Genomic DNA, 27,326 nt, shown 5'->3' on the forward strand with positions numbered 1-27,326 from the left:
ACAATGCGCTGACAGATGTAAATGTGTTTAGTTTATTAAAGCGTTGTCCCATCAGTGCCTGTATTGATTGCTGATGGACTTGACTTGTATTTATATTTTGAATAAGAGTTAGCGTATTAATAAAATGCATTATCTAATATGACAGTCATAGAAGTTGTTAAAACATCATTATAGTTTTGCCATTATAAATGAGTTCACAGTATTAGTGAAATGTGTAACGGACATTTTCTTATTATAAAACAAACGATGACATTTATTTCATGACTTCATGTAAGAGCAGGAACGGGATACGCAAACTACAGTAAAAACAACAAAGGTTCAGGTCAATTGTCGTGAAACAAAGAAGGAAAAAGTGAAGGAAGGAAGGGAGGGAGGGAGAATATAGAGTCCTGAAGTTGATTTCAGATGACATTTCTGCCGCGATTAACATACTGCAAATGGAGAGAACTAAGATTAAATCAAATAAATGTTGGTAGTTTGATAAAATTTAATAAATAAAAAACAAATTCATTAAATTATATTGACATGAATTACAGCCTGTAGTTACGATATATCTTAGGTGTGTGTTATTCAAGAGTCCGTGTGTCTGCCAACTTTGCAGCATCCACTTCCACGGGTATTTCAATACTTCTTCGATGCTGAAAAAAAGCAGAAATATTAGCTAATGCAATCCTTCTGCATCATAAATTCAAACCATTTTACTGTATATTCCAATACCACCCACTCACCAACAACGGAATTCACCCCACCCCAACCCCCAACACCTTACATTAACGAAGCAAACCTCGTTAAATATATGATGTGTTGGCTACAAATAAAAAGTTTGGTGAGAAAATATGTGAAAAATAAAATAATTTTAATTTAATTTATATGTATCAAACAACTGAACCGCTAACATGGAACCTATTGATGGGAACCAAGGATCAAGTCTCCCACTTTCATTTGGATACCTCAAGAGCAACACGACTACAAAGTTTCATGAATTTCCACCCAAGGGTTTAAAAAGAGTTTATTGATGGCCTGACGGATTGACTGAGAATATTCCAATAACCCCGACGCTTTCTAAAATAAACAACATGGAAGTAAATTTGGACAATACATTTTATTAAACAAATATCAAGCTTCTAAAATTGTATCTATTTTAAAAATGGCAATCTTAATAGTACTAGGAAAGATGACGGAAATTATATTATAAAATAATAGGGAATCTCTGTGGACCAGTCGAAGAATGTAATTCGCTTTATTGATACATAAAAGCAGTACATTTAAAAATCACACATACGTAGCCTTTGTGGAGTTTTCATGTAATTTTTTAGCAATCTAAATCATGATCATGATCTTCATGAAGAACGACGTTAAACAGCCCCAACATATTTCAGTGAATATGGATATATAAGTGTGTTAGACTGAGGTATGTGTGTGTGTATTTTCATCACTTTTCTTCCCTTTTTATGTCTCTATGCATATAATAGATGCAGTTGTACTAAAGAACCGGTTCAAAATGGTCGTAGGTATCGAACATCGGAAAGACAAAAAGGAAATAAAAGCAGACACAGTTATGTTTTTTATATTGCACGTGAAATTAACAGCATTATCGTCTGTATATTTTTGATGTAGAATAAATATTTTCCTTTTACAGAAAAAGATGATTTATCGTTTTAGCTTCCTTCAAATCTTTAAGGTACTTACGAAATTTCCAGCTATATCCGATTCCACCGCCATAACCTCCCCCATATCCACCTCCATATCCGCCACCATAACCTCCTCCATATCCAACTCCGTATCCGCCACCATAACCTCCACCATATCCTCCTCCGTATCCGCCACCATAACCTCCACCGTATCCTATTCCGTACCCACCCCCATAGCCTCCACCGTAGCCACCACCGTAACCGCCTCCATATCCACCTCCGTAACCGCCGCCATATCCACCCCCGTAACCGCCGCCATAACCTCCACCGTATCCAACTCCATAACCACCACCGTATCCGCCTCCATAACCTCCGCCGAATCCACCTCCGTAACCGCCTCCGTAGCCTAGATATTTCTTATAGAAGGCATTGGCGGAAGCCAAAAGGACAGCGAAAAGCAAAACTACGATCTTCATTTTGGATGGCTGCAAAAGGGAATATATTTTGTTGAATTCTTTCTTAATGTAAACGTTATGTATCCTCTATTTAAAATGTGTCATTCAAAGAGTTTTAAATATATTTCAACTGTTTATAATGCATTTAACTTTCAAAATATTTGCATATCTGTCAGAGTTTCAGTACAAGTTGTAATAATTAGATTAGAAATTTTCTTCTTTATTCAAACATTTAAAGACCTTTCAAGAGTAAAATCCAATTGCATGTATTTTAAAACTGACGGTGAATATAATCTTTTACCAGTATGTACCATCATCCATCCACACGCAGAAATTTTCAAATTCGGATTCTTTCGGCTAAGTGACTGAGAAGATTTCGCTAGCATGACGAAACGTCTGCATATACATACTAATTCGAAATAATGACGTAAGTCATAACTGTTACAACTTTGAATGAAAATAAATTTATAAAGTAATTTAATTCTGTGAATATTCAAATTTCGTAATGTTATTTAAATAAATCATGTAGTCCTTAAAAACCCACATTTACAAAAATAACAGAGTCAGCTCTCCCATGTGCGCATTTGGTAACGGTAATGATTTGAATACTATTCTTCTATTGCACCTTATTTAATCCCCAAAAGAGTACAGCTCTTTCACTCTATCTTTCAAAACATTTCATGTGTATCTCGAGGTTTATTATTGATAGGTGAATCAGCAAAAGTAAAGAAACAAGTTCTGTAATATTCATCAATGTTCAGAACTATATCCACGAAACAAGACTTTAGTAGTACTTAAGATTTTATCCAAAGAACATAATCTATAAATTAAACTTAATGGACAACAGGGTATGTCATCAGAACATCGTCCTTTCTCCCTCTGTCATTCTCACTCGTTTTCTTTCTCTCTGTGTTTAAAGTTCACTTTCTCTCTCATTCTGTCTCGTTCTCTTTCTTTCTCTTTCTCTCTCAGTTTCTTTCTCTCTCTGTCTTATTCATTAATTGTTTATTTACTTAACTACATAAGTGTTTCTTTGGTTATTTCGATATGTTATGTGTCTTTTAATATATTAAAATTTTCACGTTGCTATCCTCGAATCTTTGTAAAATGAATTTCATCTTTCGATCAAATTTGAATGTTGTGGGAAAGAACGTTGATATGTTAGACAACTCCGGTCCAATCCGATATTGTTTATGAAATTTAAATTATAATATGCTTACCTATGAATAATAATCATATTAACACTCATTACAAAATATAACAATTTTGCATCTTCTTGGTTTTTAAACATATTTGGTGACAATTTTTCCAGGAAACTAGATCGGTTACAAAACCTTTAAGTCAAATTCATCGCAATACATATGTCAATATTCCAATAGAGCCAATAAACAATAACATACATTTAAAACTAAATGATGCATCTAAATGGACATTGTAGAGAGATTTTATCAACTGTATATTTTTTATCACAGTATTTTACGTTTGAGCTTCATGTTTCCACAACTTGTTTTGTGTTCGATAAACACATGATGATTAGAGTTTGTTTGTTTAAAATCCAACGCTTCCTGCTAGTTGAGTTATAACTCACAAAAAATAGACAACGAGAAACCCAAATACGCAGTAAGAAAGCCAATAGAAACCCTAAACTAGTGACACATTTAAGTGTCAGGCGAATATAGAAAAGTGAATTAAATAATGGAGCTATGATGAAAAGAATCGTCATATCTATACATATATAAAGAGAGAGAGAGAGAGAGACAGGTCTGACAGAAAGACGGAGAGAGAAATATTACTTACCTCTTGGAGACGGTGGTCCTCTCTGATTTCACAGCAATCTAACGCTCTATTTATATAAAACTTTGTCCACTTTTTGAGCCATAAATTCGGCGTTTGTTATAATTGCGTAAATCAAACCGATTTCTTTATTTTAAAAAAAAGACCTGTGGTTTAAAGTATGTCATGTATGACCACCTGCACCCATCAATAAAACCCAGATCTGTCTCCTAAACAAAGACTGTGAAATCGGAAATTGTTTCCAAGCAAGCCCACATGTAAATAAATCAAAAAGCAAAACAAAGCCAGTAAAAGTCTCGTATGTCATTAGGTGGTAAGATTGGTATGTATAACGAGAAAATGTTTTACATCATCAGTTCAATGCTTTTTCCTTAAAGTCCTCATGTAAATTCCAGTTGAATTAATAAGAGAGCATTTGATGACCACTTGAATTAATTTCAAACTTATTTGGTCAGGAAAACTTCAACCTGATGATACGTGCTATTATTTTAGTGTTCAAAAAAAAAATAAACCAACTCGTAAACAAATAAATGTTCATGGATAAAAAGTCACTTATAATTTATTATGCGTCTATTGAAAACAGCCTCATGCCTTTCTGATTTCTATTTATGTCAGTTATCGTTATCGAGGAAACTCTTAACATAAGAACCAGTCAAATCGAAACGCAGTAGTAGTAGTAACAGAAGAAGAAGAAGAAGAAGAAACAGAAGAATTATTGTGTTAAGTTTGTACTGAACGTTAACCAATACCATAATAATTAATGTGTTAAGTGTGTACTAAACCTTAACCAATACCATAATAATTAATATCTTAAGATTGTACTGAACCTTAACCAATACCATAATAATTAATATCTTAAGTTTGTACTGAAGCTTAATCAATACCATAATAATTAATTTTTTAAGTTTGTACTGAACCTTAATCAATACCATAATGATTCAGGTTTTATGAAAGTCTACCCTTAAATATATTTTAATGAGCAATCCTGATTTTATGATTGCGTAACACGTGTTAGCTGTTATATACCTATATGCTATTAATATGTTAACCTTGTATACATTGGTATTCATTTCTGTTATATTTGTATTCTTTTATGCCGCAGATGATAACCTGTTATACACGTAATAGTTACATGTATATTTGTGTTAACTGCTGCGCCATCCTGTAAACGAGCAGTTATCTAACAAAGTCATCTTGGACAAATAAAGATTATTATTATTATTATTATTATTATTATTATTATTATCAGTGTAGTTTATGGATGCATAAATAAATTAATAGAGGAGAAGATTGACAAACGTAAATAAAAATATATAAATATTTAAAGATAAAAGAAACAACTTGTTTTGCTTGCTAATGGTTTAAAACAGGAATACATTTAAAAACATTTGATAGAATGTGGTTCGTCTAAAATATATAAATATCATTATCACGTGCAGAGCTGCAATATGCACATCAATTATTTTTTTTTGCATGCTTATATGCAGACACACGCATGCGTGTTGTGCAGATTGACCTATAGCATGATAAAGCTTTCAGTGTTAATGTCTGTTTATGAAATGTATTGCATCAATCATTTTGCCCGTGTTTATGTAACACCAGATTGGATGAGGTAATTCAAGGATGTAAAAACAGAGCCGATATCGAGACATTGCACAAGGAAAGACGATTATTTCAGTTCTTGATTTTAAATCGCCTATTTGCGACAATATTAGTGCGGAAGAATTTCACAATTTCACAAGTGACATTAACTTGCATTGTATGTTTTCTAAAAAGTAATTTACAGTGACATGGGTCGAGGACGAATTATGGCATTTACACGGAAAATTGTATGCATTATTCGTGTGTCGTTGACATTCCAACAATCATGTGCTACACTGAGCCAGCGTAGTTGATAATTGCTTATGATAATCTCGTTAAAGTATATGAAGGCAAGTTGTCGTTGATAATAGTCAATATAACTTCTTGCATTCAAAACAGAGGAATATTCTGCTCTTTGTTAAACTGCAAGCTAAGCTTTCATTTCTTACAAACTGTTGTTACTTCTCGGACCAGTCCGTGCTGGAATGCTTCCCAAAATTAGCATAGCATGTACTGATTTATCTATGAAGAATATAGTAATTTGCTTTATACGGCTAAAATTAAATGTTGTTGTTGTTGTTGTGAGGTTTAACGCCATTTTTCAGCACACGATAGGCTATACATGGCGGCCAATATTAATGGTGGAGGAAGAACCCGAGAAAACCCCGGAAAGAACCACCGACCCACGAAAAGCTGCTGGCAAGCTTTCTCACATACCCACATTGACTGAATCCGAGACTCGAACCGGCGCAGACAGAGGTGAGATGGCAGTGATCCGTAACGGTGAACGCTTTAGACCACTCGGCCACTCGGGTCCCCTAAAATTAAATCTTGCGGCACTTTAAGTGAGAAAAGAAATGCTGTTTTAGTTTATTTTGTTATGGCACAGTATTGAAATCAAAACTGATGAAATAAATTATAAGAAAATTTCATGCACTGTAGAAAACAGTTTTATAATAGGATGAATAACCAATAATAGGATGAATAACCAATGAAAAGTTTTTGGTGAATTTAGGAGCATCATTATAAAAACTACTCGATGAAGGAGAAAGAGTTATAAAACTTAATATTAAATCGAAAATTGCTGAATGCAATAAAATAACACACCTGCTTATCGTTATGAGAAGAAATTATCAAAAGATCTGAATGAAAAACCAAATTCGCAAAAAACTATATTGGCCATAATGTGTGGCTCATGAGGTAAAATGGACTATCAAACGAAATAATTTATATACTATTTACTTTGCAAATAATGAAATCAAATACTAAAACTATTACGATTGCGCATTGGGCAATCGCTTTGCTTTTCATAATATGTCCCCCACCCAATTCCGACTTCCACTCATCGGAACGTGACGTACAGGGCAGTCACACAATTATGTGACAAATATTATGTTTCCTTCCCCTACAAATGCATTCCCAACATCAAATAAATGTCACTGTAATTATAATTTTAATATTTTGATCTCCGACCATCTTCCAGAAACCCAAGGGAAGGGAACAACAATCATGCGATCTCTCACAGATGGCCCCTACAAGGATAGTCTATATGTCCATTGTTTTGTGAATCTCCACATTTTAATTTAGAAGGCGGTGTGATTATGATCACATTAAAGGAAAGACGGACGGACGGACGGACAAATCTTGGTTGTCATTATGTCCCCTTGCGAAAACGTAAAGATAAAAAGCATATAATTTGTATCAAGACTAGCAGTTGAGTATTATTGACTAACAGGATATCAAATTTATATTTCAAATGTCAAATAAACCGGTTTATGTTTAAATTTTCAAAATCGGTTATCTTGGATTAACTTGTAAACTTTCATTCACTCATGCATTCAAGAAGCGTTATGGTTCCATATTTACAAAACTCCTCATTTGAATATACACTCAAGCGTACATTTTACATGACGAGTAATGAACTTCATGTGCAAGATAAGTTTCAAATATTGTAACTTATTTATTTAATATGGCTTCTAATTAAGCATATTACACTTGGCACAAAGATAACAAACGAGGAGGTTCTGAAACAATAAACAAGTACAGCATTCCCTCATTATATAGCTCTCCCTGGGAGCCATACGATATACCGCCATAGAGACCGCCATATATAATTAAAGTACATTCTAAATCAATATCATTACTACATAATGAAATTTGACCCATGACCTTACAAGCTGTATAACAGGAACCGTGTTATAATGAGGGACATTATAGTAAGTGAGTACTATACTCCATATTCACTATTTTTGTGACGTATCAATATTTGTGGATTCCTGGTTTCAACAATTAGAAAATTTAAAGATTGAGTTAATCATAATATTTCTGTGGAGAGGATAGGACCCATCCCAAAACACGTAAGTAATTACTATTATGTATCATTTTTTGACAAACACGATGATTGATATCCACCAAAATTGACGAATTGGCGGTAGTTGAAAATCTGAAATCTTAAAAACTACTTTTTAGTTGCCAACGCTTTAACTCTTGCTTTACTTAATTGCATGATTCTTTATTTTATTATTGTTTTGGCATGGTGTATTTATTTGTAATTGAAGTATGCAGTATATATATATATATATATATATATATATATATATATATATATATATATATATATATATATATATGCACATTTGCTCAAATAGCGTCATTCACTTTATTGTTGCTGGTGCTATATTTATTTTATTTTATTTTAATTTACTTTCATGCTGGGTTAAGTTTCTTGCAGAATGTAATCTAGGCACAGCTTTGCATGGTTTTATACGATGTATTATTTGCATCATAGGGGAGAGCTACAGGTAATGTTTTGACAACTGATAGCCTCAGTGGCGGCGCGCGGATTCGAGACGCCTTGGGACTATGTTCTTTAGTGGCACTACTACAAATGACCCCGGAGGCAACATTCTTTAGCTTAGTGGAGGCAGTACTTTGCCACATAGAATGTCTTTTTTATGTCAGCTGCCAACCTCCATCTCCGGCCCCCTTCTAAATATAATTTTTGTGAAGAATTGACCCCATTACAGTAAAGTGAGGTGAAAAAATATGAATATTTCAGCTGCAAAAATGCTCTAGACGGCGCACCCCTTCGCCTGGCACCTAGGTGTAATTCGCCCTCCCTTGCGGATCTTCTTACGTTTCGTAGAATCCCCACTGCTACAACTATTTGGATTTCCATAGCAACCGGTAATATATGGATTTTTGTTTTCGTATCACCAACAACTGTATATCCATCGTACCATCACCTTACGGTTAGTCATTGTAGTAATCAGCATATGGATATTCAGCGTATACTGATATCAACCGTATCAGGCACGAGATGAATATTCTTCGTAACCACCACCATCTGAATATCTTTTGTTCCATCACCATACTAATATCCGTTGCTCCATGAACATATGGATGTCCATCGTATTTACAACTATATATCGATATCCGCCGTATTCACCAGCATTAAGATATCTATCTTATTCAAGCCCATACTGTAATCCATCGTGTCCCATACCCAAACCATCCGCCGTATGAATAACTCTACCCGTATCCACCCAGCCATTAAACCCGTACGGGTATCAACAGCTGTTTTACCATATTCATACGGACAGCCGCATCTACCTTAACTATCTAAAATCCATATTATCAGCTAACTCCTCCAGGATAATGGCTGTACCGACGTACACTATAAAGCATGGTAGACAATGTCTAATATAGAATGTAATGAACCATGGATTTGACGAGTGGAGAAGAATCCAGAAGGTGCCACTGCAGTTAAAAATACCTGATGCGAACTTCCTGAAATTCTGAGAGAATATCCGATCAGCTGAGATTATGGATGATAGAAAGAAAATTCACGTTGGACCATAACAAATACTGATTGGAACCGAGATGGATCGGCAGGCTAAGTACAAATGCTGTTCTTTATTTTTGAAATGATGATAAACATTACAAAACTTGTGCCATTAAAAAGCTTAAAATGCTGAGAGTGCACCGTAAAAATTTAAGCATATGACAAGCATACGAATCTTTGTCTTTGAAAACTATTCACAAATGTAGCCGAAAGAAAAGCTGAATCTAAACCCTGGGGGAAAGTCATTCTACAAGGTATCTATGTTGAAGAAAAGGATATTTAAACAACGTTCAAGACGTCAAAACGCTGTGACTAAAATGGTGGAAATAAGATAGGAATTTTCATATTATCTACCATTGCATTATTTGCTTTTTTCAACCTTAGAAATAACACGGTTTTCGAGCTTTTGGCAATCAGCCGATGCGATTGACAAATAAAAATGGATTAGTATTCATGAACAATCGTCATCTAGACATTGTACATCTTGACCAGCCTTTGCTTATGTAAAGACTCCTGCAGAAAATATGTACCATCCAGTATTCTCACTGATTACTACTTACGCTAGTTCCTTTTGGAGACGTTCCCTCAATGTATATACTACAGATATTACACTTTGCTGACATGGTCAAGTAACAAACACTGAGAGTAGAAAAATGAACGTCTCAAAAAGGCACTTGTACGATGTCTGCTTGACACATGTACCAAATTTGGTTGAACTACCTTAAACGTTTCGAGAGCTACTCTCCAGAAACCAAATATGTACGAAAAGACGGTTCTATTAAGGATATACAGATAGACGAACATGACGACAGCTATACCCCCTTTATCACATACCTGGGAAAACAAACGTCTATCTTTAATAATGAAATTGTATTTCTCATACCTTCTTTCCTATTACGGCTTAAGCAAACAACTTGATAAAAATATTACAGTTAGATATACATGAATGTGTATATCACTACAAGACAAGGAACCACTGACTGCCTTATCTTCTGCGTCTTCATCAAAAAACGAAACACCTCGATCGAATGTCATTACCTCAGGTGCATATCCGATTTCAATTCTATTATATTTTCCATCATCACCAAGCATCTTGAAAACAACGATCTGTCTCGAGGTTATTATGTGAGCCAACTGACCTGGAGGATCTAATGTAAAGATAGAATTAGACAGAGGAGAAAGAGATCCATGAAGCAATCTGCCGTATTTTAGGTGATGAGTTCCATTCTCGAAGACTGATATGAATACATTTCCGAAAAATCTGTGTCCATACATGCCAACATAGTTGTAGACGGGAATATTTTCTGTCGCTGTTTGGACCGTTTTTGTCAAGTCTTTGTTTCCGGACTCGTCCACGCTTACGACATTAAGAGTAGTCTGCAAAGGGAAATTCTGACTAACTCGAATTTCTTCGGTATAAGTCCTAGGTATTTTAGTGGATGGAAAATTCGTGATATTTAAACTCATTGGTGTATACGTGATATTCGAAGCACTCGTTTTCAGCGCATCCTCACCTTCCTGTGTAATGGAAGGAAATTGGCACACATTGTTGATGGTTATCCAGGGCTGGTATCCGAGAAGTAGGTCAGAAATAAAGTACAAAACGGGATGAAGGCTGTACCCTCCCCTGTATTCGTCAGGACCATTGACATTGCCAAAAATCCCAATTTCATTGTCTAGAAACAGCAAGAGTCTCGAAGCGTAGGAGTACAAACCACCACTGTGACTGAGCTTCAGGTAACCTAAAAGAAGGAAATATAATGGTTACTAGGTTACCAAGCAATGGTCGAATTTATAAATTTAGATAGACATGCTTAGAAACTGTCAAGAGAAATAAATTTTGTACATGGATGATCTTAATATAGAGTTCATTCAGCCAACCTTTCTGAAACGAGTTAATAAGGAATTTCATACGTGCTGCTTGCATTGATTAGTTTATTTATTATTTTACAAATTTCATAACTTCATCTTAAAGTGACACGTATTTGGGATTCTATTCATCACATAATTTGCATATCTCTATGATTAACTACACGATCTTCTTAAGTTTACTTTAAATAGTTGTGAACGATTTTCATAATGTGACGTTAGGAGGTGAACATTACTTGACCAATGCAACAGAGACACACACAGAACACAGCAAATCATTGCATAGCAATATCTGGATAATATCTATTAGTATTTCTATATTTGATTTTGCTGAAGATGTAAGAAAAGGACCGCACGAGATTTTATCATTGTCTTTATGCACAATGCATTAAATAATACCTTTTATTGATATTTTTTAAATTAAATAAAACAAAGCGATAAAACCAACATACGAGGAATCATTGATAATGTCGCAAACTTTTCTAAACCAACGGGTCACGTATCGAAATATAGAGCACAAAATGTTAGACATCACAATCGCTAAAATTTTATGGGACATAAAGCGCATTCTGGCATTCAAAAACTATGAAAGTGTAGTTGTCCCTACAGTTTATCCCCGAATGCAGGACCAAGACTATGATAGATGATGATAAATTACACAGCCTTGAGTGAAGATCTTTTGCGTTCTGTCGTTTGAAGTTTAATTTTCTGAGTTTCCTTTCTTTTCTTTTAATGGCAGATTCAATCAATGTACTGTTTTTGCTTAACTGGCCTATTCGATGTGAGAACTGTTCTGTTGTTCACAAGTCTTTAATTTCCCTGAACAATAATAATAAATTAATCTGGATGTCACATATGTACGTCTGACGATAAAAAAAATAATTTTAAAAAGATGTTTATTAGTAGGGACACCGCCAGATTTTGGGATTATTAGAAAATGGGATCACATTCGCAGTACACGTTAATTCTTGCTTAACAATCAAAGGGATATATTCTAGTTATATTCTCCCAAAACAACCAATCGGAGGGGTATATGTTAAATGGACATTATGTTCTCCCTTAAACGACAAATGAAAGAAATGCATGCTAGTTGGACGATCTGTTCTCCCCAAAACAACCAATGAGAAGAATGTATCTTAGTTGGACGTAATGCTCTCCAAAAACGACCAATGAGAGGAATGCATGTTAGTGGGACATTATGATCTCCCCAAAACGACCAATGGGAGGAATGCATGCTAGCTGGACATTATATTCTCCCAAAACGACCAGTGAGAGGAATGCGTGCTAGTTGGACCTAAGACACTGTACTAAAATGACCTCTTTTATTAGCAGGCAACAGTACGATACAACTTTTTGGATAACACACACACACACACACACACACACACACACACATACATATATATATATATATATATATATATATATATATATATATATATATATATATATATATATATATATATATATATATATATATATATATATATATATATATATATATATATATATATATAACAATTGTCTAATTCAGACAATAAGAGTTCCCAACAGATAGTTATTGCATATGCGCGTGTCTTAGGCGGCGTATTCAGTTAGGATTCCTTTTATTTCCTTGCTTCGGAACTCCAGTTCCGGTTGTAGCTGATAATAGTTAGAATAACATCACCGAAAGTATGGCCAAGGGAAGAGAAGTGTTCTGTTACTCGATTTCTTTTCAGCTTCTTATCAAACCATATCCGTGAAAATTTATCCTTTCTCATAGTCGTTTCTTTCTCTGACGTCCTTGAGACTGAAAACAAGTGGCTTAAACCGATCATTATCTGACAAGGGCCGAATTTATCAAACAAATAATTCCTTGAACTAATTCAGTATTCATTCACTTACTTAAAATAATACTGTTTATGTTGTTATTATTATAAGTATTGTTGCTATTGTTGTTATTACAGAAGCAACGAATTACTGGCGCTATACTCTACGGAATACACCATTTTATGTTCAGAAATTAGATGGGGGTATTCGCTCGTACTTTTTGTGCGTCAGTACCAGCTCGGATACCATTCTGTTATCGGAGTTCATACCAGTTAGGAGTAATATGTACAATTTTCAAACAATATTCGATTTTAACTACAATTATGTAAAACAATTTAAAGTTAATGATTTCTTTTGTGTTTATTGTTTCTGTTATGTAATTGTCTTCGACGAAGACGTAAAAAGGGCCGAAAACGCTAATGATAGTTACAAGATAGTTTTGCATTGCTGGTTATCAGTTGATTACGTTATTCAAGTTTGTTGTCATGTAAGTTAGTTGTTAGGTGATCACGTTTATATTAATCAAACACGAGATTCCTTGCTGGTTTCTGCACAAATTAATATACTGTAATTACCCATATGTTTTGTACAATGACAGAAAATGGAAAAGGCTCGGGGAAAATAACATTGTTACTCTACATTTCGACCTAAACGTAGGTGTTAATCAGGGGACAATAGAGCAAAGACAGACGGACACATACACACAACATAATGATGCGGCATAAATAGAACAATAATTATTTACATTTTTGCGCAGTGAAGGAAAACATTCCGAATAAAGAAGAGGTCTATACTGAAGTAAAATAACAAAATTACAAGATAAAACTACACAGTAAAGTTCTTTCTCTTCTTCTATGTTTCGTGAAACGTATTAAAAAGGGAAAGAAAAAAAACTGTTCCACTGCTAAAAAAAATTTTTAATATTGTTCAGCACCTCAGATCGTACGTGAGATGTATCCACATTTCTTCTGTACTGTACTACTCGCTTAGAGTGGATCGAGTTCTTTACGAATTCTCGTCGTAATCAATGAGACTGTACTCTAAATGGAAGTATGAAAACAGTATGAAGTATAAAAACAGCATCAAGTATAAAGCGGCATAACACAACTGTTGCAAGGAATTTTGACATTTGGTAAAAATAAATTATAAATAAGTATTTACGACGTAGTTATCACAGAACTCAATCGAACCTCTGTATCTAGATTGGAACCATCCCATCCCGTAGGTGATGACGTCATCCGTGACGGGATACCGCGGTTTCTGCAAGGACATGACTAGCTGATACAGCTCTCCTATAGATACCTGACCAATCATAGTGTCTCGTAGGAGTCTGCTGCTAACCAATCTTTCTCCTGCAGCGGTGACTCCTTTTGACAGCAGGAAACGTATCCATTTAGACATGTCTGTGGCAGAGGAACAGATGGTTCCAGCTGGACCTACAGGATATATGCTGTAACGAAGAGGACAATCGAAATTGTACATTTTGTCGGCTAGAGGGAGGAATTCTTACCTTCTAGTAAAAAGAATGTGAACAGTTTATAAAGTATCTCATACGTTATAAAATGAAAACAATTTGAAATAACATCATCTGTTTCATTGTTGTCAGGAGAATGACAAGGAGCTTTCATTTTCACAAAATCCAGCTCACTGAGTTTTTGTTCAGACAAACTTAGCCCTATTCCATTTTATCCGTATCATGTTGTTGACGCATGTACATACTTGTAGGTGCGTAGGTTAACTTGTGATACGCAGAAAGAAAACGGAAACAAATAAACAGAAAAATGAAATATGTTGCAGCATTATAAATTAGGTGTCCGTTTTATATTTGGCATGCATGTTTGGAGTGATATAGAGATGGGAAAATATTTGTTCGTACCTTGGATAAAATTTCAGTGTTCACAATTAATTTGTAACATCGTCTCATCCGATACTTAAACCATCTGAGTCACAAAAAAAATCATAAAAACCAGGATGTTCTTAATTACTCATAATAATCTTTTTTCAGACTTGTATGTATATATATATATATATATATATATATATATATATATATATATATATATATATATATATAGAGAGAGAGAGAGAGAGAGAGAGAGAGAGAGAGAGAGAGAGAGAGAGAGAGAGAGAGAGTTGGCCTGAAAGCACACTTTAAAATTTACAGTAAGTTTTCTTTTAACAAGAGCGTGTACTTGAAAAGGGATTCATCCAAGATTCCGAATTTTGCAGTGTCTGAGTCGTAGAAATAGGGACGAGCATGGTTGTCCACCTGGTGTACGTCAGAGATGAACATAGTATCTGACATCCCCAAAGGCTTAAGGATGCGAGAGGTCACGAGGTTCTCCCATGTGTCTTTGCCAATGATTTCAGTCACGTGACCAGCAAGCATGTACATAAAATTGTTGTACTGGAACTTGTTGCGGAATCCGTCCGTTTCCGGCAGATACTTGATTCGTCTGCAATTAGATGTTATAACTGAAATAACAGTCAAAGGATCACGGTGTGCTTAACGATTTGTTTTCATTAATCAAATTTAGTAACTTTCGATGCACGTTTTGTATAACTGATGCACTGATGCAACAACTAACAAGAAGTTAGATAGACACAAATAAAACCCCAAATCTCGTGATTTTGGTACAAGTATAAATTAGCGAGAGATCGAGGATAGCTGAAGATCATAATCATCAGTATTGGTTTGGTTACAGTTATATGCTATATAATACAATCGTATAACCATTAGAAGTTGTTTGTTGATTTTCGCTTTTAAACTTTGCTTCCTTATTGTATACTAATACATTATTAATGTGGACGTGAGGTGGAGACTGCGTTCCTGTAGACTAAACAACAGATCATTTAATTACGGGGTGGGGGTATGGATTGTGAAATTGGAAAGGTCGGAGGTCTGAAATTTTCTTTTCAACGAGTTTTTTTTCAATATAATTAAAACAGAAGAAAAAGCCTGGTATAATGAAAAGAGCAAAAATGTAGACAATTACAAAATATGTTACGCTGTACTTTGTTGTAAAGTAACATATTGTATTTCATTAATGTAAATGATGTTAATTCTTATTTATTATCACAAGTATATCTTAGCATAGAAAAGGTACAAAAATGTCACATAGACAATAATTTGTGACAATGACCGAAAACACTTCTCAAAACACATCTCGCTCATTACCGTCTGTGATAGCTTTCATTGCTCGTCTTCTATTTCTAATGCAGCTAGCAAGAAATGTGACAAACGTGTATAACATTACCTCGATTGGTAGTGAAATCTAGAATTCGCGTTATTTTAATATACTTACTATATTTGTATCAACACATAAATACATCAATCACCTGCTGAGCTTTGCTCTGGTGACATTGAAGGGTACTCCAGCTTGGATGACAAGGTCAGCTGCCATTAGCCCAACCCGATGGCTGAGTATGTCTTTTAGTGTTGTCTTCTGACTGCGATACTCGTCTACAAACTCAAAGTCAGAGCCTAAAATTGCCTGCAATGGAGTATCCCACGTAATCCTATAAAGGTAAGAATGTTTTCAAGATAAATAGTATTCAGAAATGACACACAAAATACAATATTATACCCATTCGTCAAAACAGGCCATGTTCACAAAAACAAAGGCGCATTTTGTTTTCCTCAAAATTGACAGATGGAATCGAAAAGACTGTTTTATAATATCAGTTTTTTACACAAAGAAAGTTACCTAGAGGTTTTTTTATTACTTAGGGACCGATCATTTCATTTTTCGGAGGGTGGCTGGGATATTCTTTCGAACTTGAATATTTCTTTTCTTTTACTTTAAACTATTTTTAAAACTAAAATAACTGATATAAGCAACTCTTTCTTCAACAGATCAGATCATGAATATTTTTTCAAACCATTTGGGGGCAGGAAATTAAAAATAAATCAAGATCATCCAATCCCGAACAGAAAGTTTCCTTAAGCAATCTCCCTTCCCCCCACCCCCTCGTCAAGCATTCATTATATCATGGGTATAGCTAGGCATACTGAAGTGCTTTTATTAATGCATGATGTTGCTTATTCCGAATATCGTCTGACCTTTCCTTGCAGATGGAGCATTGCTAAGTGAGTTTCTTTACAGTCAGTGGTTAACGTGCCAGACTCAAGACCGAAAGGGTGCGGGTTCGAATCCTATTATCAGACAAGCCTGGGTCTGCTACCACTTTTCTCCAATTACCTCGGCACTAATTAACCTACTTGTACTGGTGTGCCGTCAAGCATCAAACCAGTCCAAAATTCCTTTTCCTTTGGAATAGGGTTGTCGGTTTAAATGGAGGCAATCAAATTTAAGCTACATATATTAAACCCTACCAGCCTGATGTTGATCAAAATGAATATTTATCTTAAAATTATTTCGTCTGTTTAATAAAGCGACGTATGATTCAAATATACGACGATTCAAATAGACGGCGTTTACAAACTGGACGTCGTGCTTTTTTTCCATTTCTAACATTATGCATAATCAAGTGATCCAAATCTCGTAAGGTCGGAGGTCAAAGGAGCACATCATACAAACAATCTATATAACAAAAAGGCAATATAATACTGAAATATAATACTGATGGCGAGAGAGTTGGCTCTCTTGTGATCAAACAATGCTGCATGAAGGAGAAGATTGTTCATAAATACCGGATAACTGGCTCATGTGTCAGCTTATTAACATTACAAATTATATGCAAAGTGCCATGTTTATGAGAACATAAATGTTCTACATATACATGTCGATGTGATACTGCCAAAATTTGATAACCCCTTAAAGCGACTACCTTATTTCACTACTTTGCTATTGTGTCAGATTATGTTTTCGATTGGAAAGATGTTCTAACCTTCTCAAACCAATGTAACTGTTTGACCACTTAAAAAGGGATAGAAAAGTCAGAGAAACTCAGAACAAGTGTTTCCAAAATTTTAATGGAAAAAGTACTGTTTTATGCCTATAGCACCTGTGTTTGATATGCCATGCATACGCAACTTTCATACCATAATTACTCTACTTCATATCACTTGTCCCCATGTTGCTGGAGGGAGAAACCAAGGATTAGAGGTAGGTGAAACGTTTTGATCAATTGGACTTCTATTATACCCAGTTACAGAACAATATTTGCGTAATTGCATGATTAATGTGTGAATTTAAAAACTCGAACCAGCAAAGTGGACGCTCAGACTGCAATGACACTGCTTCATATAGTACAAAACAGTTTCCTATGATTTTTCATGGGTTCAATTGTTACTGTTAAGGGCGTGGGTAAGTTATTCCATAGAATTTCCATCAATATTAGTAAAGGTATCACGGATGTATGTCCACCTGCATTTATGGTCACGCTTGTTATGGATATCTGCCCAGCTCAAAAATAACAAGGAATATGCACCTACCTGGCAATTCTTAAAGTAAGTACTTTTGTGGCCAAAAATTAGTGGTCGACCTTTCTACCGATTTTTGCCTGATAAAAGTATACACCTGGCATTTCCTCAATTTCGTGTAATAGGGTCGAAAATGTAAACTCTATAGTTTTACTGACTTTCAGTCACTGTTGGTGTGGGTGGTAGGTGGATGAATGTGAAAATGGATGGGTGAAATAACCTTAGGAAATGTTTGTTACGCAAATTTTGTATTTACAGAGTTTATCCGCCCTCGCCTGAACATAAAATATATACATGTTGATGATTGAATTATAATTTATTGCTGGGGGAGGATTGTATCCGACATGATGCATGCAGGTACGTGAAGCTTGTCTAATGACGTTTAGAGTTATCTCAGGGATAATATAAGAAAAATAATTTTTAGCTCTCTACCAATCAGTCGCCAAGAGTTTTCTCCCTTGAACACAACGATAAGTTGAATGTACTCTCATTACTGCAGCTTGGCGACGTAATTATTTCATTTTCGTATTGCTAATCAAAGTGCTACATTGCGAAAACTTCGTTCACTGGAGATTTGTGAAATAGCCGAAGATCTAAATACATAAAACGATTCATATCATTACGAGGAAAGGAAGGAGTGTTTGTGAACAAGTCCGTTTAAAATATCCAACATCTTAAAATAAAATAAAATAAAATAAAATAAAATAAAATAAAATATAAAATTGGTTTAAATATTATTTTTAAAAATAGAGAACGAGGTCAATACATATGGTATTTTTTTTCCCCCTCGACATATTACAAGATTCCCTTTTTGTTATCGGGCCATACCGGTACCACGATTGAACTAATCACACAAATGTCTTATTGTTTACTTTGGTAACAGAGAAAACTGGTTTTCAGATCTGAAGAGTAGATATCGGTCCAAAGAACCAATATATTGTCTTACCCACAAACAGATGAAAATAACACTAGTATACTACACTTAAAGGTAAATATATGCGGCAATATTGCCTCATTAACGATATCCTTTAGTAATAGTTGCTGCATATATTTTTCTTGAAAACTAATTAGAAAACTTAATTTGTACCAAGAAAATTAGGGTATAAAACATAACAAACGAAAAGATGAATTGTTCTATGGAGTATTAGTATTTACTGCTTTTCTGTGATACCTCTGACCGAATAACAATTAGATATTTATTTTGTGATAACACTGACCGAATAACATTTAGATATTTATGGCCATTTAGTGATAACACTGACCGAATAACATTTCAATTCTGTAAAGGATCAAGTTTACATAATACTCGAAGGTGTCAGACTGTTCTCCAACAGCTCGAAACAGCTAACCCAGTTTTCTAAAACTAAATCCTGTACAAAGACTTCAAATGGTGTACAATTGGCCGTTAACATTTTGTTTCATGCTCAAATATATTTATATCATATAGGTACCGCTTTTTCAAAAATTTTCATCAGAGAGGCATTTAGCGTGAGAAATATGGCTTTTGTGACTGCCACTTTAGGAATCTAAATGATTCTAATTTCATTGACTTGAGCAACATATTAAAATATATTTATTTACAATAGGAAGTTAAATATAATTAAGTTACAAGTTAAATTAGGCCATGTACGATAAGTATTATATGATACATCATGATAAATAAATAAATAAATAAATAAAGCTACTTTACTTTCTGTTGGGATCTCCTTGCAGGTCTGTGAGCTGTATGGCCAGAAGCGTTGAGGTGAATGCTTTAGTCAGGGATCCAATACAAAACAGTGTATTGTTATTCACAGTCCTCTGGAGTCCAGCCATGCCGTAACCCTTGGTCCATACCATGTTTCCCTTGACGACAGAAAGCGTCATCCCTGGTGAAGATACGGATACAGCTGAAATTGCAGCCATCTTTTCCATAGCAACCAACTGATTATAACAACCTCCTATATTTCATATACCAAAATTTCGAACTTCAATCATACGACGTCTTCTGTGACTTTTATATTCATTATGCTGACAGTCGAACTTTAGCCATTGCTATTTACTTATAATCTTGGGGCCCCGAGTGGCCGAGTGGTCTAAAGCGCTCTCCGTCACGGATCACTGCCATCTCACCTCTGTCTGCGTGTGTTCGAGTCTAGGGCTCGGCCAATGTGGATATGTGAGAAAACTTGCCGGTAGCTTCTCGTGGGTCGGTGGTTCTTTCCGGGGTTTTCCCGGGTTCTTCCTCCACCATTAATACTGGCCGCCATGTATAGCCTACCTTGTCCTGAAAAATGGCGTTAAACCCTATAACAACAACAACAACAACTTATAATTTTGTAACTTTTTATGAAACATACAAGGATGGTTTGTTTTTGTGGAAGACTTGTTGGTGACGAATAGTGCGAAAATAAAACCATCACGAACATAGTTTGCTATAAAGCACGTGAAACCTGAAAAACGGTACGAAAACGAAAACGGTACACATATGGCAAAGCACTATAAACAAAAGGCCAGAAACAGCACGAAGATGAAATTGTACGATTTCGAAATAGGTTTCTTTTATTACACACTGATGAGCCGTAAACAAGCCACGTTATCTCCCTTAGCGTGACCGACAAGGCTCGTGTGTATAAAATAGTTGTTGTGGGTTTAACACCATTTTTAGCGCATGATGCGCTATTCATGGCGATCAGTATATCTGGAAGAGGAAGAAGCAGAGGAAACCCCGGGAAATACCACCGACCCACGGGAAGGTACTGGTAAACTTTCTCACATGCCTACGGGCCGAGCACGAGACTCGAACCACGCGGACAGAAGTGAGATGTAAGTGACCTGTAAAGGGCGAGCGCCTTAGATTACTCGGACAACCGAGGTCCCAGTATAAGACAGAACATATACCCTGTTATTCATTTTGACAAGGGCCAGTATCTATTTAACTAAACTTTCTGTGACTCGGAGAAACACTGATGATTGATATAAAAGACTTGTAAGTTCAATATTTATCAATACCTTACTATTTGGCGTACATAATGTATCGACATAATGTGTAATTGTGTTTTCAGCTTAGGAACATTTATTTTAAAGGTCCTGCATTATGAAAAGTCTTCTACACAGTCCTTAAGTTAATCAGTCATGGTAATCCGGAAGATTGTTTGTATTTTAGTTTCAGCAGAACTTCTAGGTCTCACTTGACGGTTTTAATTCTACATTAACGAAACAATAGAAACTAAACAATGATATTTTTGTAGAAAACATGCTTGTAATATTTACAGTTTTATTAAAGATTAATTTCAACTACAATATATTGCTTCGACTAGAGGTATTTGAATTTTTTTGAATATTTTGTTATAAGTTTTCTTGTGGCTTCTTTGCATTTGATAATAAATGCAGTGCCGATTGATAAACAAAATGATGTTCTACACAGGGATCTCTCACTGGAAAGATGGATCCTGCATTTACAGTGATGTTAAAATGTCCGAGAAGGAGATCAGTTCTTCAACTTCTACTTCAATAAAGTTTACGCAATTCATTTTCTGTCGTATCGTACGATTTTATCGTGGTTTCATCGTTTTAAAGATTGTTGCAAATCCTTGGAAGATGACCTCGTTCTGGAAGACCGTTGTCTGCGATGGTTGAGTGGTAAACGACATCTTCAAGGAAGTAGTTGATAAAGATGTTCGATACACAGTGGAAGATATTACTATAATCACTGGCATGAATTTATCAGTTATTTTGAAATATTGAAAAAGCATCTTAGGCTCAGAAAGATTTGTGCAAAATGGGTCACACATTTACAGCTGATCAAAAACAGACATGGGATGAACTAGCAAAACAGCTACTCGTCAGATCTGAGATGGGTGACCAGAGACGTTTGAACGAGGATGTCACAAGTGATTAAATATGGATTTAATTATTTAACATGAGTCAAAAGAAAATAATAAAGTTTGGATCAGAGAAAACTACCAGAGACCAAAAATCGCCCGGCGTAATCGAACTGTCAAGAAAGTTTTTATGCATTATTTTTCAATGTAAAAGGTCGGGTCATCCTGGTACCTGTACTTGACTCTGCTAGTGCCATGCGACATTTTTCTGCCTTCAAAGATTTGGTAGGATTTGTGAAACTTTACTCAACCACCCGTCCGTGCACCGGTGCACGAGGTATCCATCTACTCCATGACAAAACATCGGAGTAACAATCTTTCATGACATACTCCACGACAACACACCGGAGTACCATTCTGTCATGACATACTCCACGACAACATACTGGAGTACCAACCTGTCGTGACAAACTTCTGAAGGAGCACAGCATTCAAAATTTGCCACATCCTCCACGAAGCCCTGTTTTAGGTTCAAGTGATTTGATGTTTAGCTGAATCTAGTTATCAAAGATTCGCTGAGGAGTAGCAGATTCAAAATCCGTCATGTGGTTCGATGTTCAGTTTTCAAATGTATGAACAACATACCAAAACTTGATTACACAGTGGCAATTAATAATTGGATAATCAGACTGAGAAAGTGTGTGTAGGTGCATGCGACTTACTTTGAGGGGATGTAATGACGAACTGTTCACTAATAAAGAACTTTGTTGAACAGCACGCTAATATTCAGAACTTTTTAAATATTCCTCGTATACTTAATTGACATACTAAAACCATTCTTTAACAATTTTCAGTTCCGACAGCAAAGGGTAAATGTGGATATTCCCGTGACAAGGCGGCTCAGGCCCATAATACTGGACTTATCCATTATTAATATTCACTATTTTCGTAATAAAATGGTGAGCCGTATAGACCACGTATAAAGCCATGCATAAACCTTGCCTTGCCATGGTGTGGTATGGACTGTTTTAAAGTGGATTATACTTAATTAACAAGTATGAACTTTTCCCAAAACAAATACGGTGCTCAAACGAACAGACGGGAAGAAAACTTTTAGAACAGAGCGAAAAGGAAGCGATAAGCTAAGCAAAAATACAATACATAAATCAGTTATAAACTTGTCAAGTTCAGTTTCTGCAACTCCCGATATTGATCTTTGCAGAGAGATTTAATTATTCTACTGTTTTCTTTAAGTTCTTTGGAGGTTCTCATGCAAACAATATTCTGTTTTGAATCACAAAAATATCTTTACGATAGCAACAACTATTAGAAGTGCCGATTATTTTGGAAAATACCTCTGTTGGGGGTGGGACATTAATAGCTTTATTAGAGGAATAGATATTTAAATCGTTATTTGTAGGTGCATTTGTTTTAGTGAGAATAATAATTTGACTATATTTTTGAGCTGAGATTTAAAAATTGATTGCTTATGGTGCAAGGGACAGATATGCATTTATTTCGTATTAATTGATTTTGTGTGTCTGTGGTATAAGACAGTGATAACAAAACCCTGACAATAAATTCACAAAGTTAGTATTTTAAATCCATCTTTAAAAAATCCGTAAAACAAATATGACTTCTCTGAGCAAGAATTATATTTTTCTGACATTCAGGAGCCGACATACGATTGTTATCTTTCTTCGGTTATAACACATTTATCTTTACTTCCTTCCTGGCTTGATTTATGCATAAGATAACTTGAATGTCAATCAATGTAACCTGTTTCACGATTTTAAAAAAAAATATCTTATGGGGGGGGGGAATTAAACGTAGCTTTTACTAAAAACGAGAAAATCCGTAAAAATGACCATTTCCGCCTCTAATCCTCAAAATTGTGGAAATGGCTGTTTTTGTGGACCAATCCGTTGGTGTTGTCACCTTGGTATAGGTGAAATTAATGACCCATTCTCGGAAAAGAATCGGCTTTGCAAGTACATAATTTGCATTTACGACAGATGATAAATAGATGTTATAACTTGTATGCAAAGAGTACCAAATTTAATGTCTCAAATAAGAATTGTTGATTCTTTCTACGATATTCCATCACCATGTTTTACATCTGGTCTTTCATGCCGGGTATAAGATCATATCACAACTAAGGGTCTTGTATCACAGTAATTGTCATGTTCAATTAGTTATTGACATTTTGATAATAAAAAAATATCTTATTCCAGATAACTTTTCTAAACTATACGTACAATCTGCATGCCGTGCGTATGACTATTGATAAGTATAAAGGTTCGGCAAAAACCCGGTTACTATGCTAATATTATTTTTTTTTCACTCTCTGCAGAATGGCACGCGAAATCGTTCGAAATGGATGAGCTGGAGCGATCATAGCGTGAACAGGAGTAACTCGTAAGGTAAGCTGGAACGATCATAGGGTGATCTAAAGCAAGCTGGAGACAGCATTAGGCGATCTGCCAAGATAATACTTTTATCTGGAGTAATCCTAGGATGAGCTGGAAAGATTGTAGGGTGAACTGGAGTAATCGTATGGTGAGGTGGAGTTGGTTGTTGTTGTTGTAGGGTTTAACGCCATTTTGCAGCACACGATAGGCTATACATGGCGGCCAGTATTAATGGTGGAGGAAGAACCCGGGAAAACCCCGGAAAGAACCAATGACCCACAAGAAGCTACTGGCAAGCTTTCTCACATACCCACATTAGCCGAATCCGAGACTCGAACCCATGCAGACAGGTGAGATGGCAGTGATCCGTAACGGTGAGCGCTTTAGACCACTCGGGCACTCCGGGCCCCGAGGTGGAGTTGGAAGTGATCGCTTCATAAAATAAATGATTCTAACATGGCATGTCTTTTCATATCTGTCGTAATTGTGCTTGAAGTAACCTCAGGGACATTAGTTATATGAAATGTACATGTGTTCGGATATTTTGACTGTCAAAAGATTATGTACCGATTTTGACTAGCAAACATGAAAAATACAACTTATATATGGACAAAACCTACAGGAAATACATGTGGTATTGGTTGATTGTGATTGTATACTTCAATTTTCCTGTTTGCCACCGGTTTTGAATCACCCCTTGTATGATTTCTGAATACGCTTATATGAACTAATAAAATCAGTGAATTTTTACTAAGGTTCAGCGATGGTGTTTTCTGACAGTTTTTGAAGACCTTAATTTACAGTTTCCTGATAGAATTTTCCATCGATTCATTCCCCATTACAAATAATTATAATTATAAGATTACTTCAGTTTGTCCTCTCTTACTAATTACCCTCTCAAGCTGATCCACCCCAGCATACCCTGCGACTACACCAGCTCACCCTACCATCTCTCCAGTTCGTCTTCTGCATTTTACATTACGATTACTTTTACTGACCCGACGATGGCTCCAGCCCATACACTTTGAACGATTTTGGCGTGCCGTACTGCGGGATATTTTGAATTTGTTGATGGAGCATTTCACACATGGAGTATGTAACTAACAATATTATAACATATACTAATAAAATGAACAAGTGTGCGTTAACCTGTTCGGTGCGGTAGCAGGCCATCGTCTATAGACATACATCGGCACCGTGCTTCTAATTTATGATAGATAGATAGATAAAGATAGATAGATAGATACAAATAATGCATGAAGGATTTGCAAAATGAATTTTGCCTCGTAAATAATTGCAAATAAAGCATAAGCTTTTATTTATACAAGGGACAGTAGCAATTGCATTAAAATATGAAGTTTGCTTAGCTACGATGAGTATCTTTAGATAAATTATTTCAATGTCTTGAAAAGTATCATGTTTGTTGAAAATTTAAAAGTTTTCTGCCTTTGAAGTAAAGTTTATGAACCTTTTTGGTGTACAGATATAACTTTTGTCTGTGAAACTTGAAGATATCGGTTGACATACTCCACCATTAACTAATGCTAAGGAAATTTAAACATGATTTTAAAAGTTAACTCGAAAAAATAATCACCATTTTAAACAGTCACTTTTATAGATCCCTTGAATACAATTTAGTTTTAAACAAAACATTGTAAAACGTCATTTTTTTCTCTCTTCCAATCGGTGTTTGCTTGAGACATGCTTAACTGTTTGTTCTAAATTCTGGAAAGCTGCTGGGTGTTTAACTTACCTGGTACGTGCTTGCATTCCATTATAGTGTTAACAACTCTATCGATATTTTCGACCTCCGATTCTGTGAAAATATCATCTTCCTCTGCTGCTGCTGTTATTGTTTCCACCAAATGTACGATCATTCCCGACAAGAATGCACTAAATAACAAACAACAATCTGCTCTCAACATAGTGCATCAGCTAACAAGTTCTAATGTTAATGATCAAATGTGATGTTTTTCCTTCTTGACCAAAGTGTTGCATTAAAGTGAATTTTACTGTAAATCTCTGCTTGATTATTGTATGTGATATCAAGCACCCTTCAGCTCACGTCCGTATGTTGTCTGCATTCACTGGTTAGCAATTGTCTAAATCGCTTCCGTTCAGTCTGTTTTTAACTTCGGCTTCATAGAATGGAGTCTCAACAGCTGAGACTAGTTTTGTTGGATATCTCTAGAATGTTTCGCATTTTTCGCCGGCTGATTATTGCGTGTGCATAGCATATCAAGCCGAAATATTCAGAATAACCACGGCAGCAAATGGTGAACTGGCTGCCGATTCCTGTCTAACATCATTTTCACTAGTTCCTGTGTTTTCATCTTTGGTACCTTATATATCTGCGAATGAGTATCGCTATCATTCTATTCCTGTACATCTTTGAAGTGGAGAAATTGCAAATGTGGCAGTGTAAACACGAATCAAGAAGACATATCGGGTTTCTAAGAGAAATGTTTTAGTATTCAAAAACCACCATGCAGTCACTTTAGTTAATCGAATGCGTTTATCGTCTGCAGACGGCAAAATAGGTGTTGAAGTAGAGAGTACATTACACCTATCATTCTAATCCAGGGAGTCTTTATAGCACTTCATTTCTCGGAAAATACTGTTGAACGTTCTCTATTTCATGATGGAGATGAGAAGGAAGGGTTTATTTTACCATTACGTGAAAGAATGGTTTGAATTTGCCAATACGTGAAAAGGTGCTGTTACGTAATCGTTGACAGCA

The 27,326-nt window shown here is 35.4% G+C and overlaps 2 protein-coding genes across 7 annotated transcripts; both read right to left on the minus strand.

Moving 5' to 3' along the window:
• Window positions 1-469: 469 nt before the first annotated feature.
• On the minus strand, window positions 470-4,035 carry LOC149801350 (uncharacterized). Its single transcript, XM_089955407.1, has 3 exons — window positions 3,884-4,035; window positions 1,690-2,116; window positions 470-638 (listed from the first exon to the last, which is right to left on the minus strand). The coding sequence occupies exons 2-3, from the start codon at window positions 2,105-2,107 to the stop codon at window positions 622-624; spliced, it is 435 nt and encodes a 144-aa protein (XP_089811533.1). The 5' UTR covers window positions 2,108-2,116; window positions 3,884-4,035; the 3' UTR covers window positions 470-621.
• Window positions 4,036-5,181: 1,146 nt separating this feature from the next.
• On the minus strand, window positions 5,182-27,116 carry LOC149801351 (uncharacterized). Of its 6 annotated transcripts, none has more exons than XM_089955404.1 (7): window positions 26,340-27,086; window positions 20,063-20,240; window positions 16,326-16,505; window positions 15,179-15,442; window positions 14,177-14,436; window positions 10,820-11,047; window positions 5,182-6,300 (listed from the first exon to the last, which is right to left on the minus strand). In XM_089955404.1, exons 1-7 carry the CDS (start codon window positions 26,509-26,511, stop codon window positions 6,254-6,256), a joined length of 1,329 nt encoding a protein of 442 aa, XP_089811530.1. In that variant the 5' UTR covers window positions 26,512-27,086; the 3' UTR covers window positions 5,182-6,253. The 6 variants fall into 6 exon arrangements, with proteins under 6 accessions (XP_089811530.1, XP_089811531.1, XP_089811528.1 ...); XM_089955405.1 differs by having other exon boundaries at window positions 5,182-6,279; window positions 26,340-27,085; XM_089955402.1 differs by having other exon boundaries at window positions 5,182-6,279; window positions 10,189-11,047; window positions 26,340-27,084.
• Between the last annotated feature and the right edge of the window lie 210 nt (window positions 27,117-27,326).

The sequence above is a fragment of the Sinohyriopsis cumingii genome, chromosome 4, assembly GCF_028554795.1.
Source record: "Sinohyriopsis cumingii isolate HCF-2022 chromosome 4, ASM2855479v2, whole genome shotgun sequence".
Lineage (NCBI taxonomy): Eukaryota > Metazoa > Mollusca > Bivalvia > Unionida > Unionidae > Sinohyriopsis > Sinohyriopsis cumingii.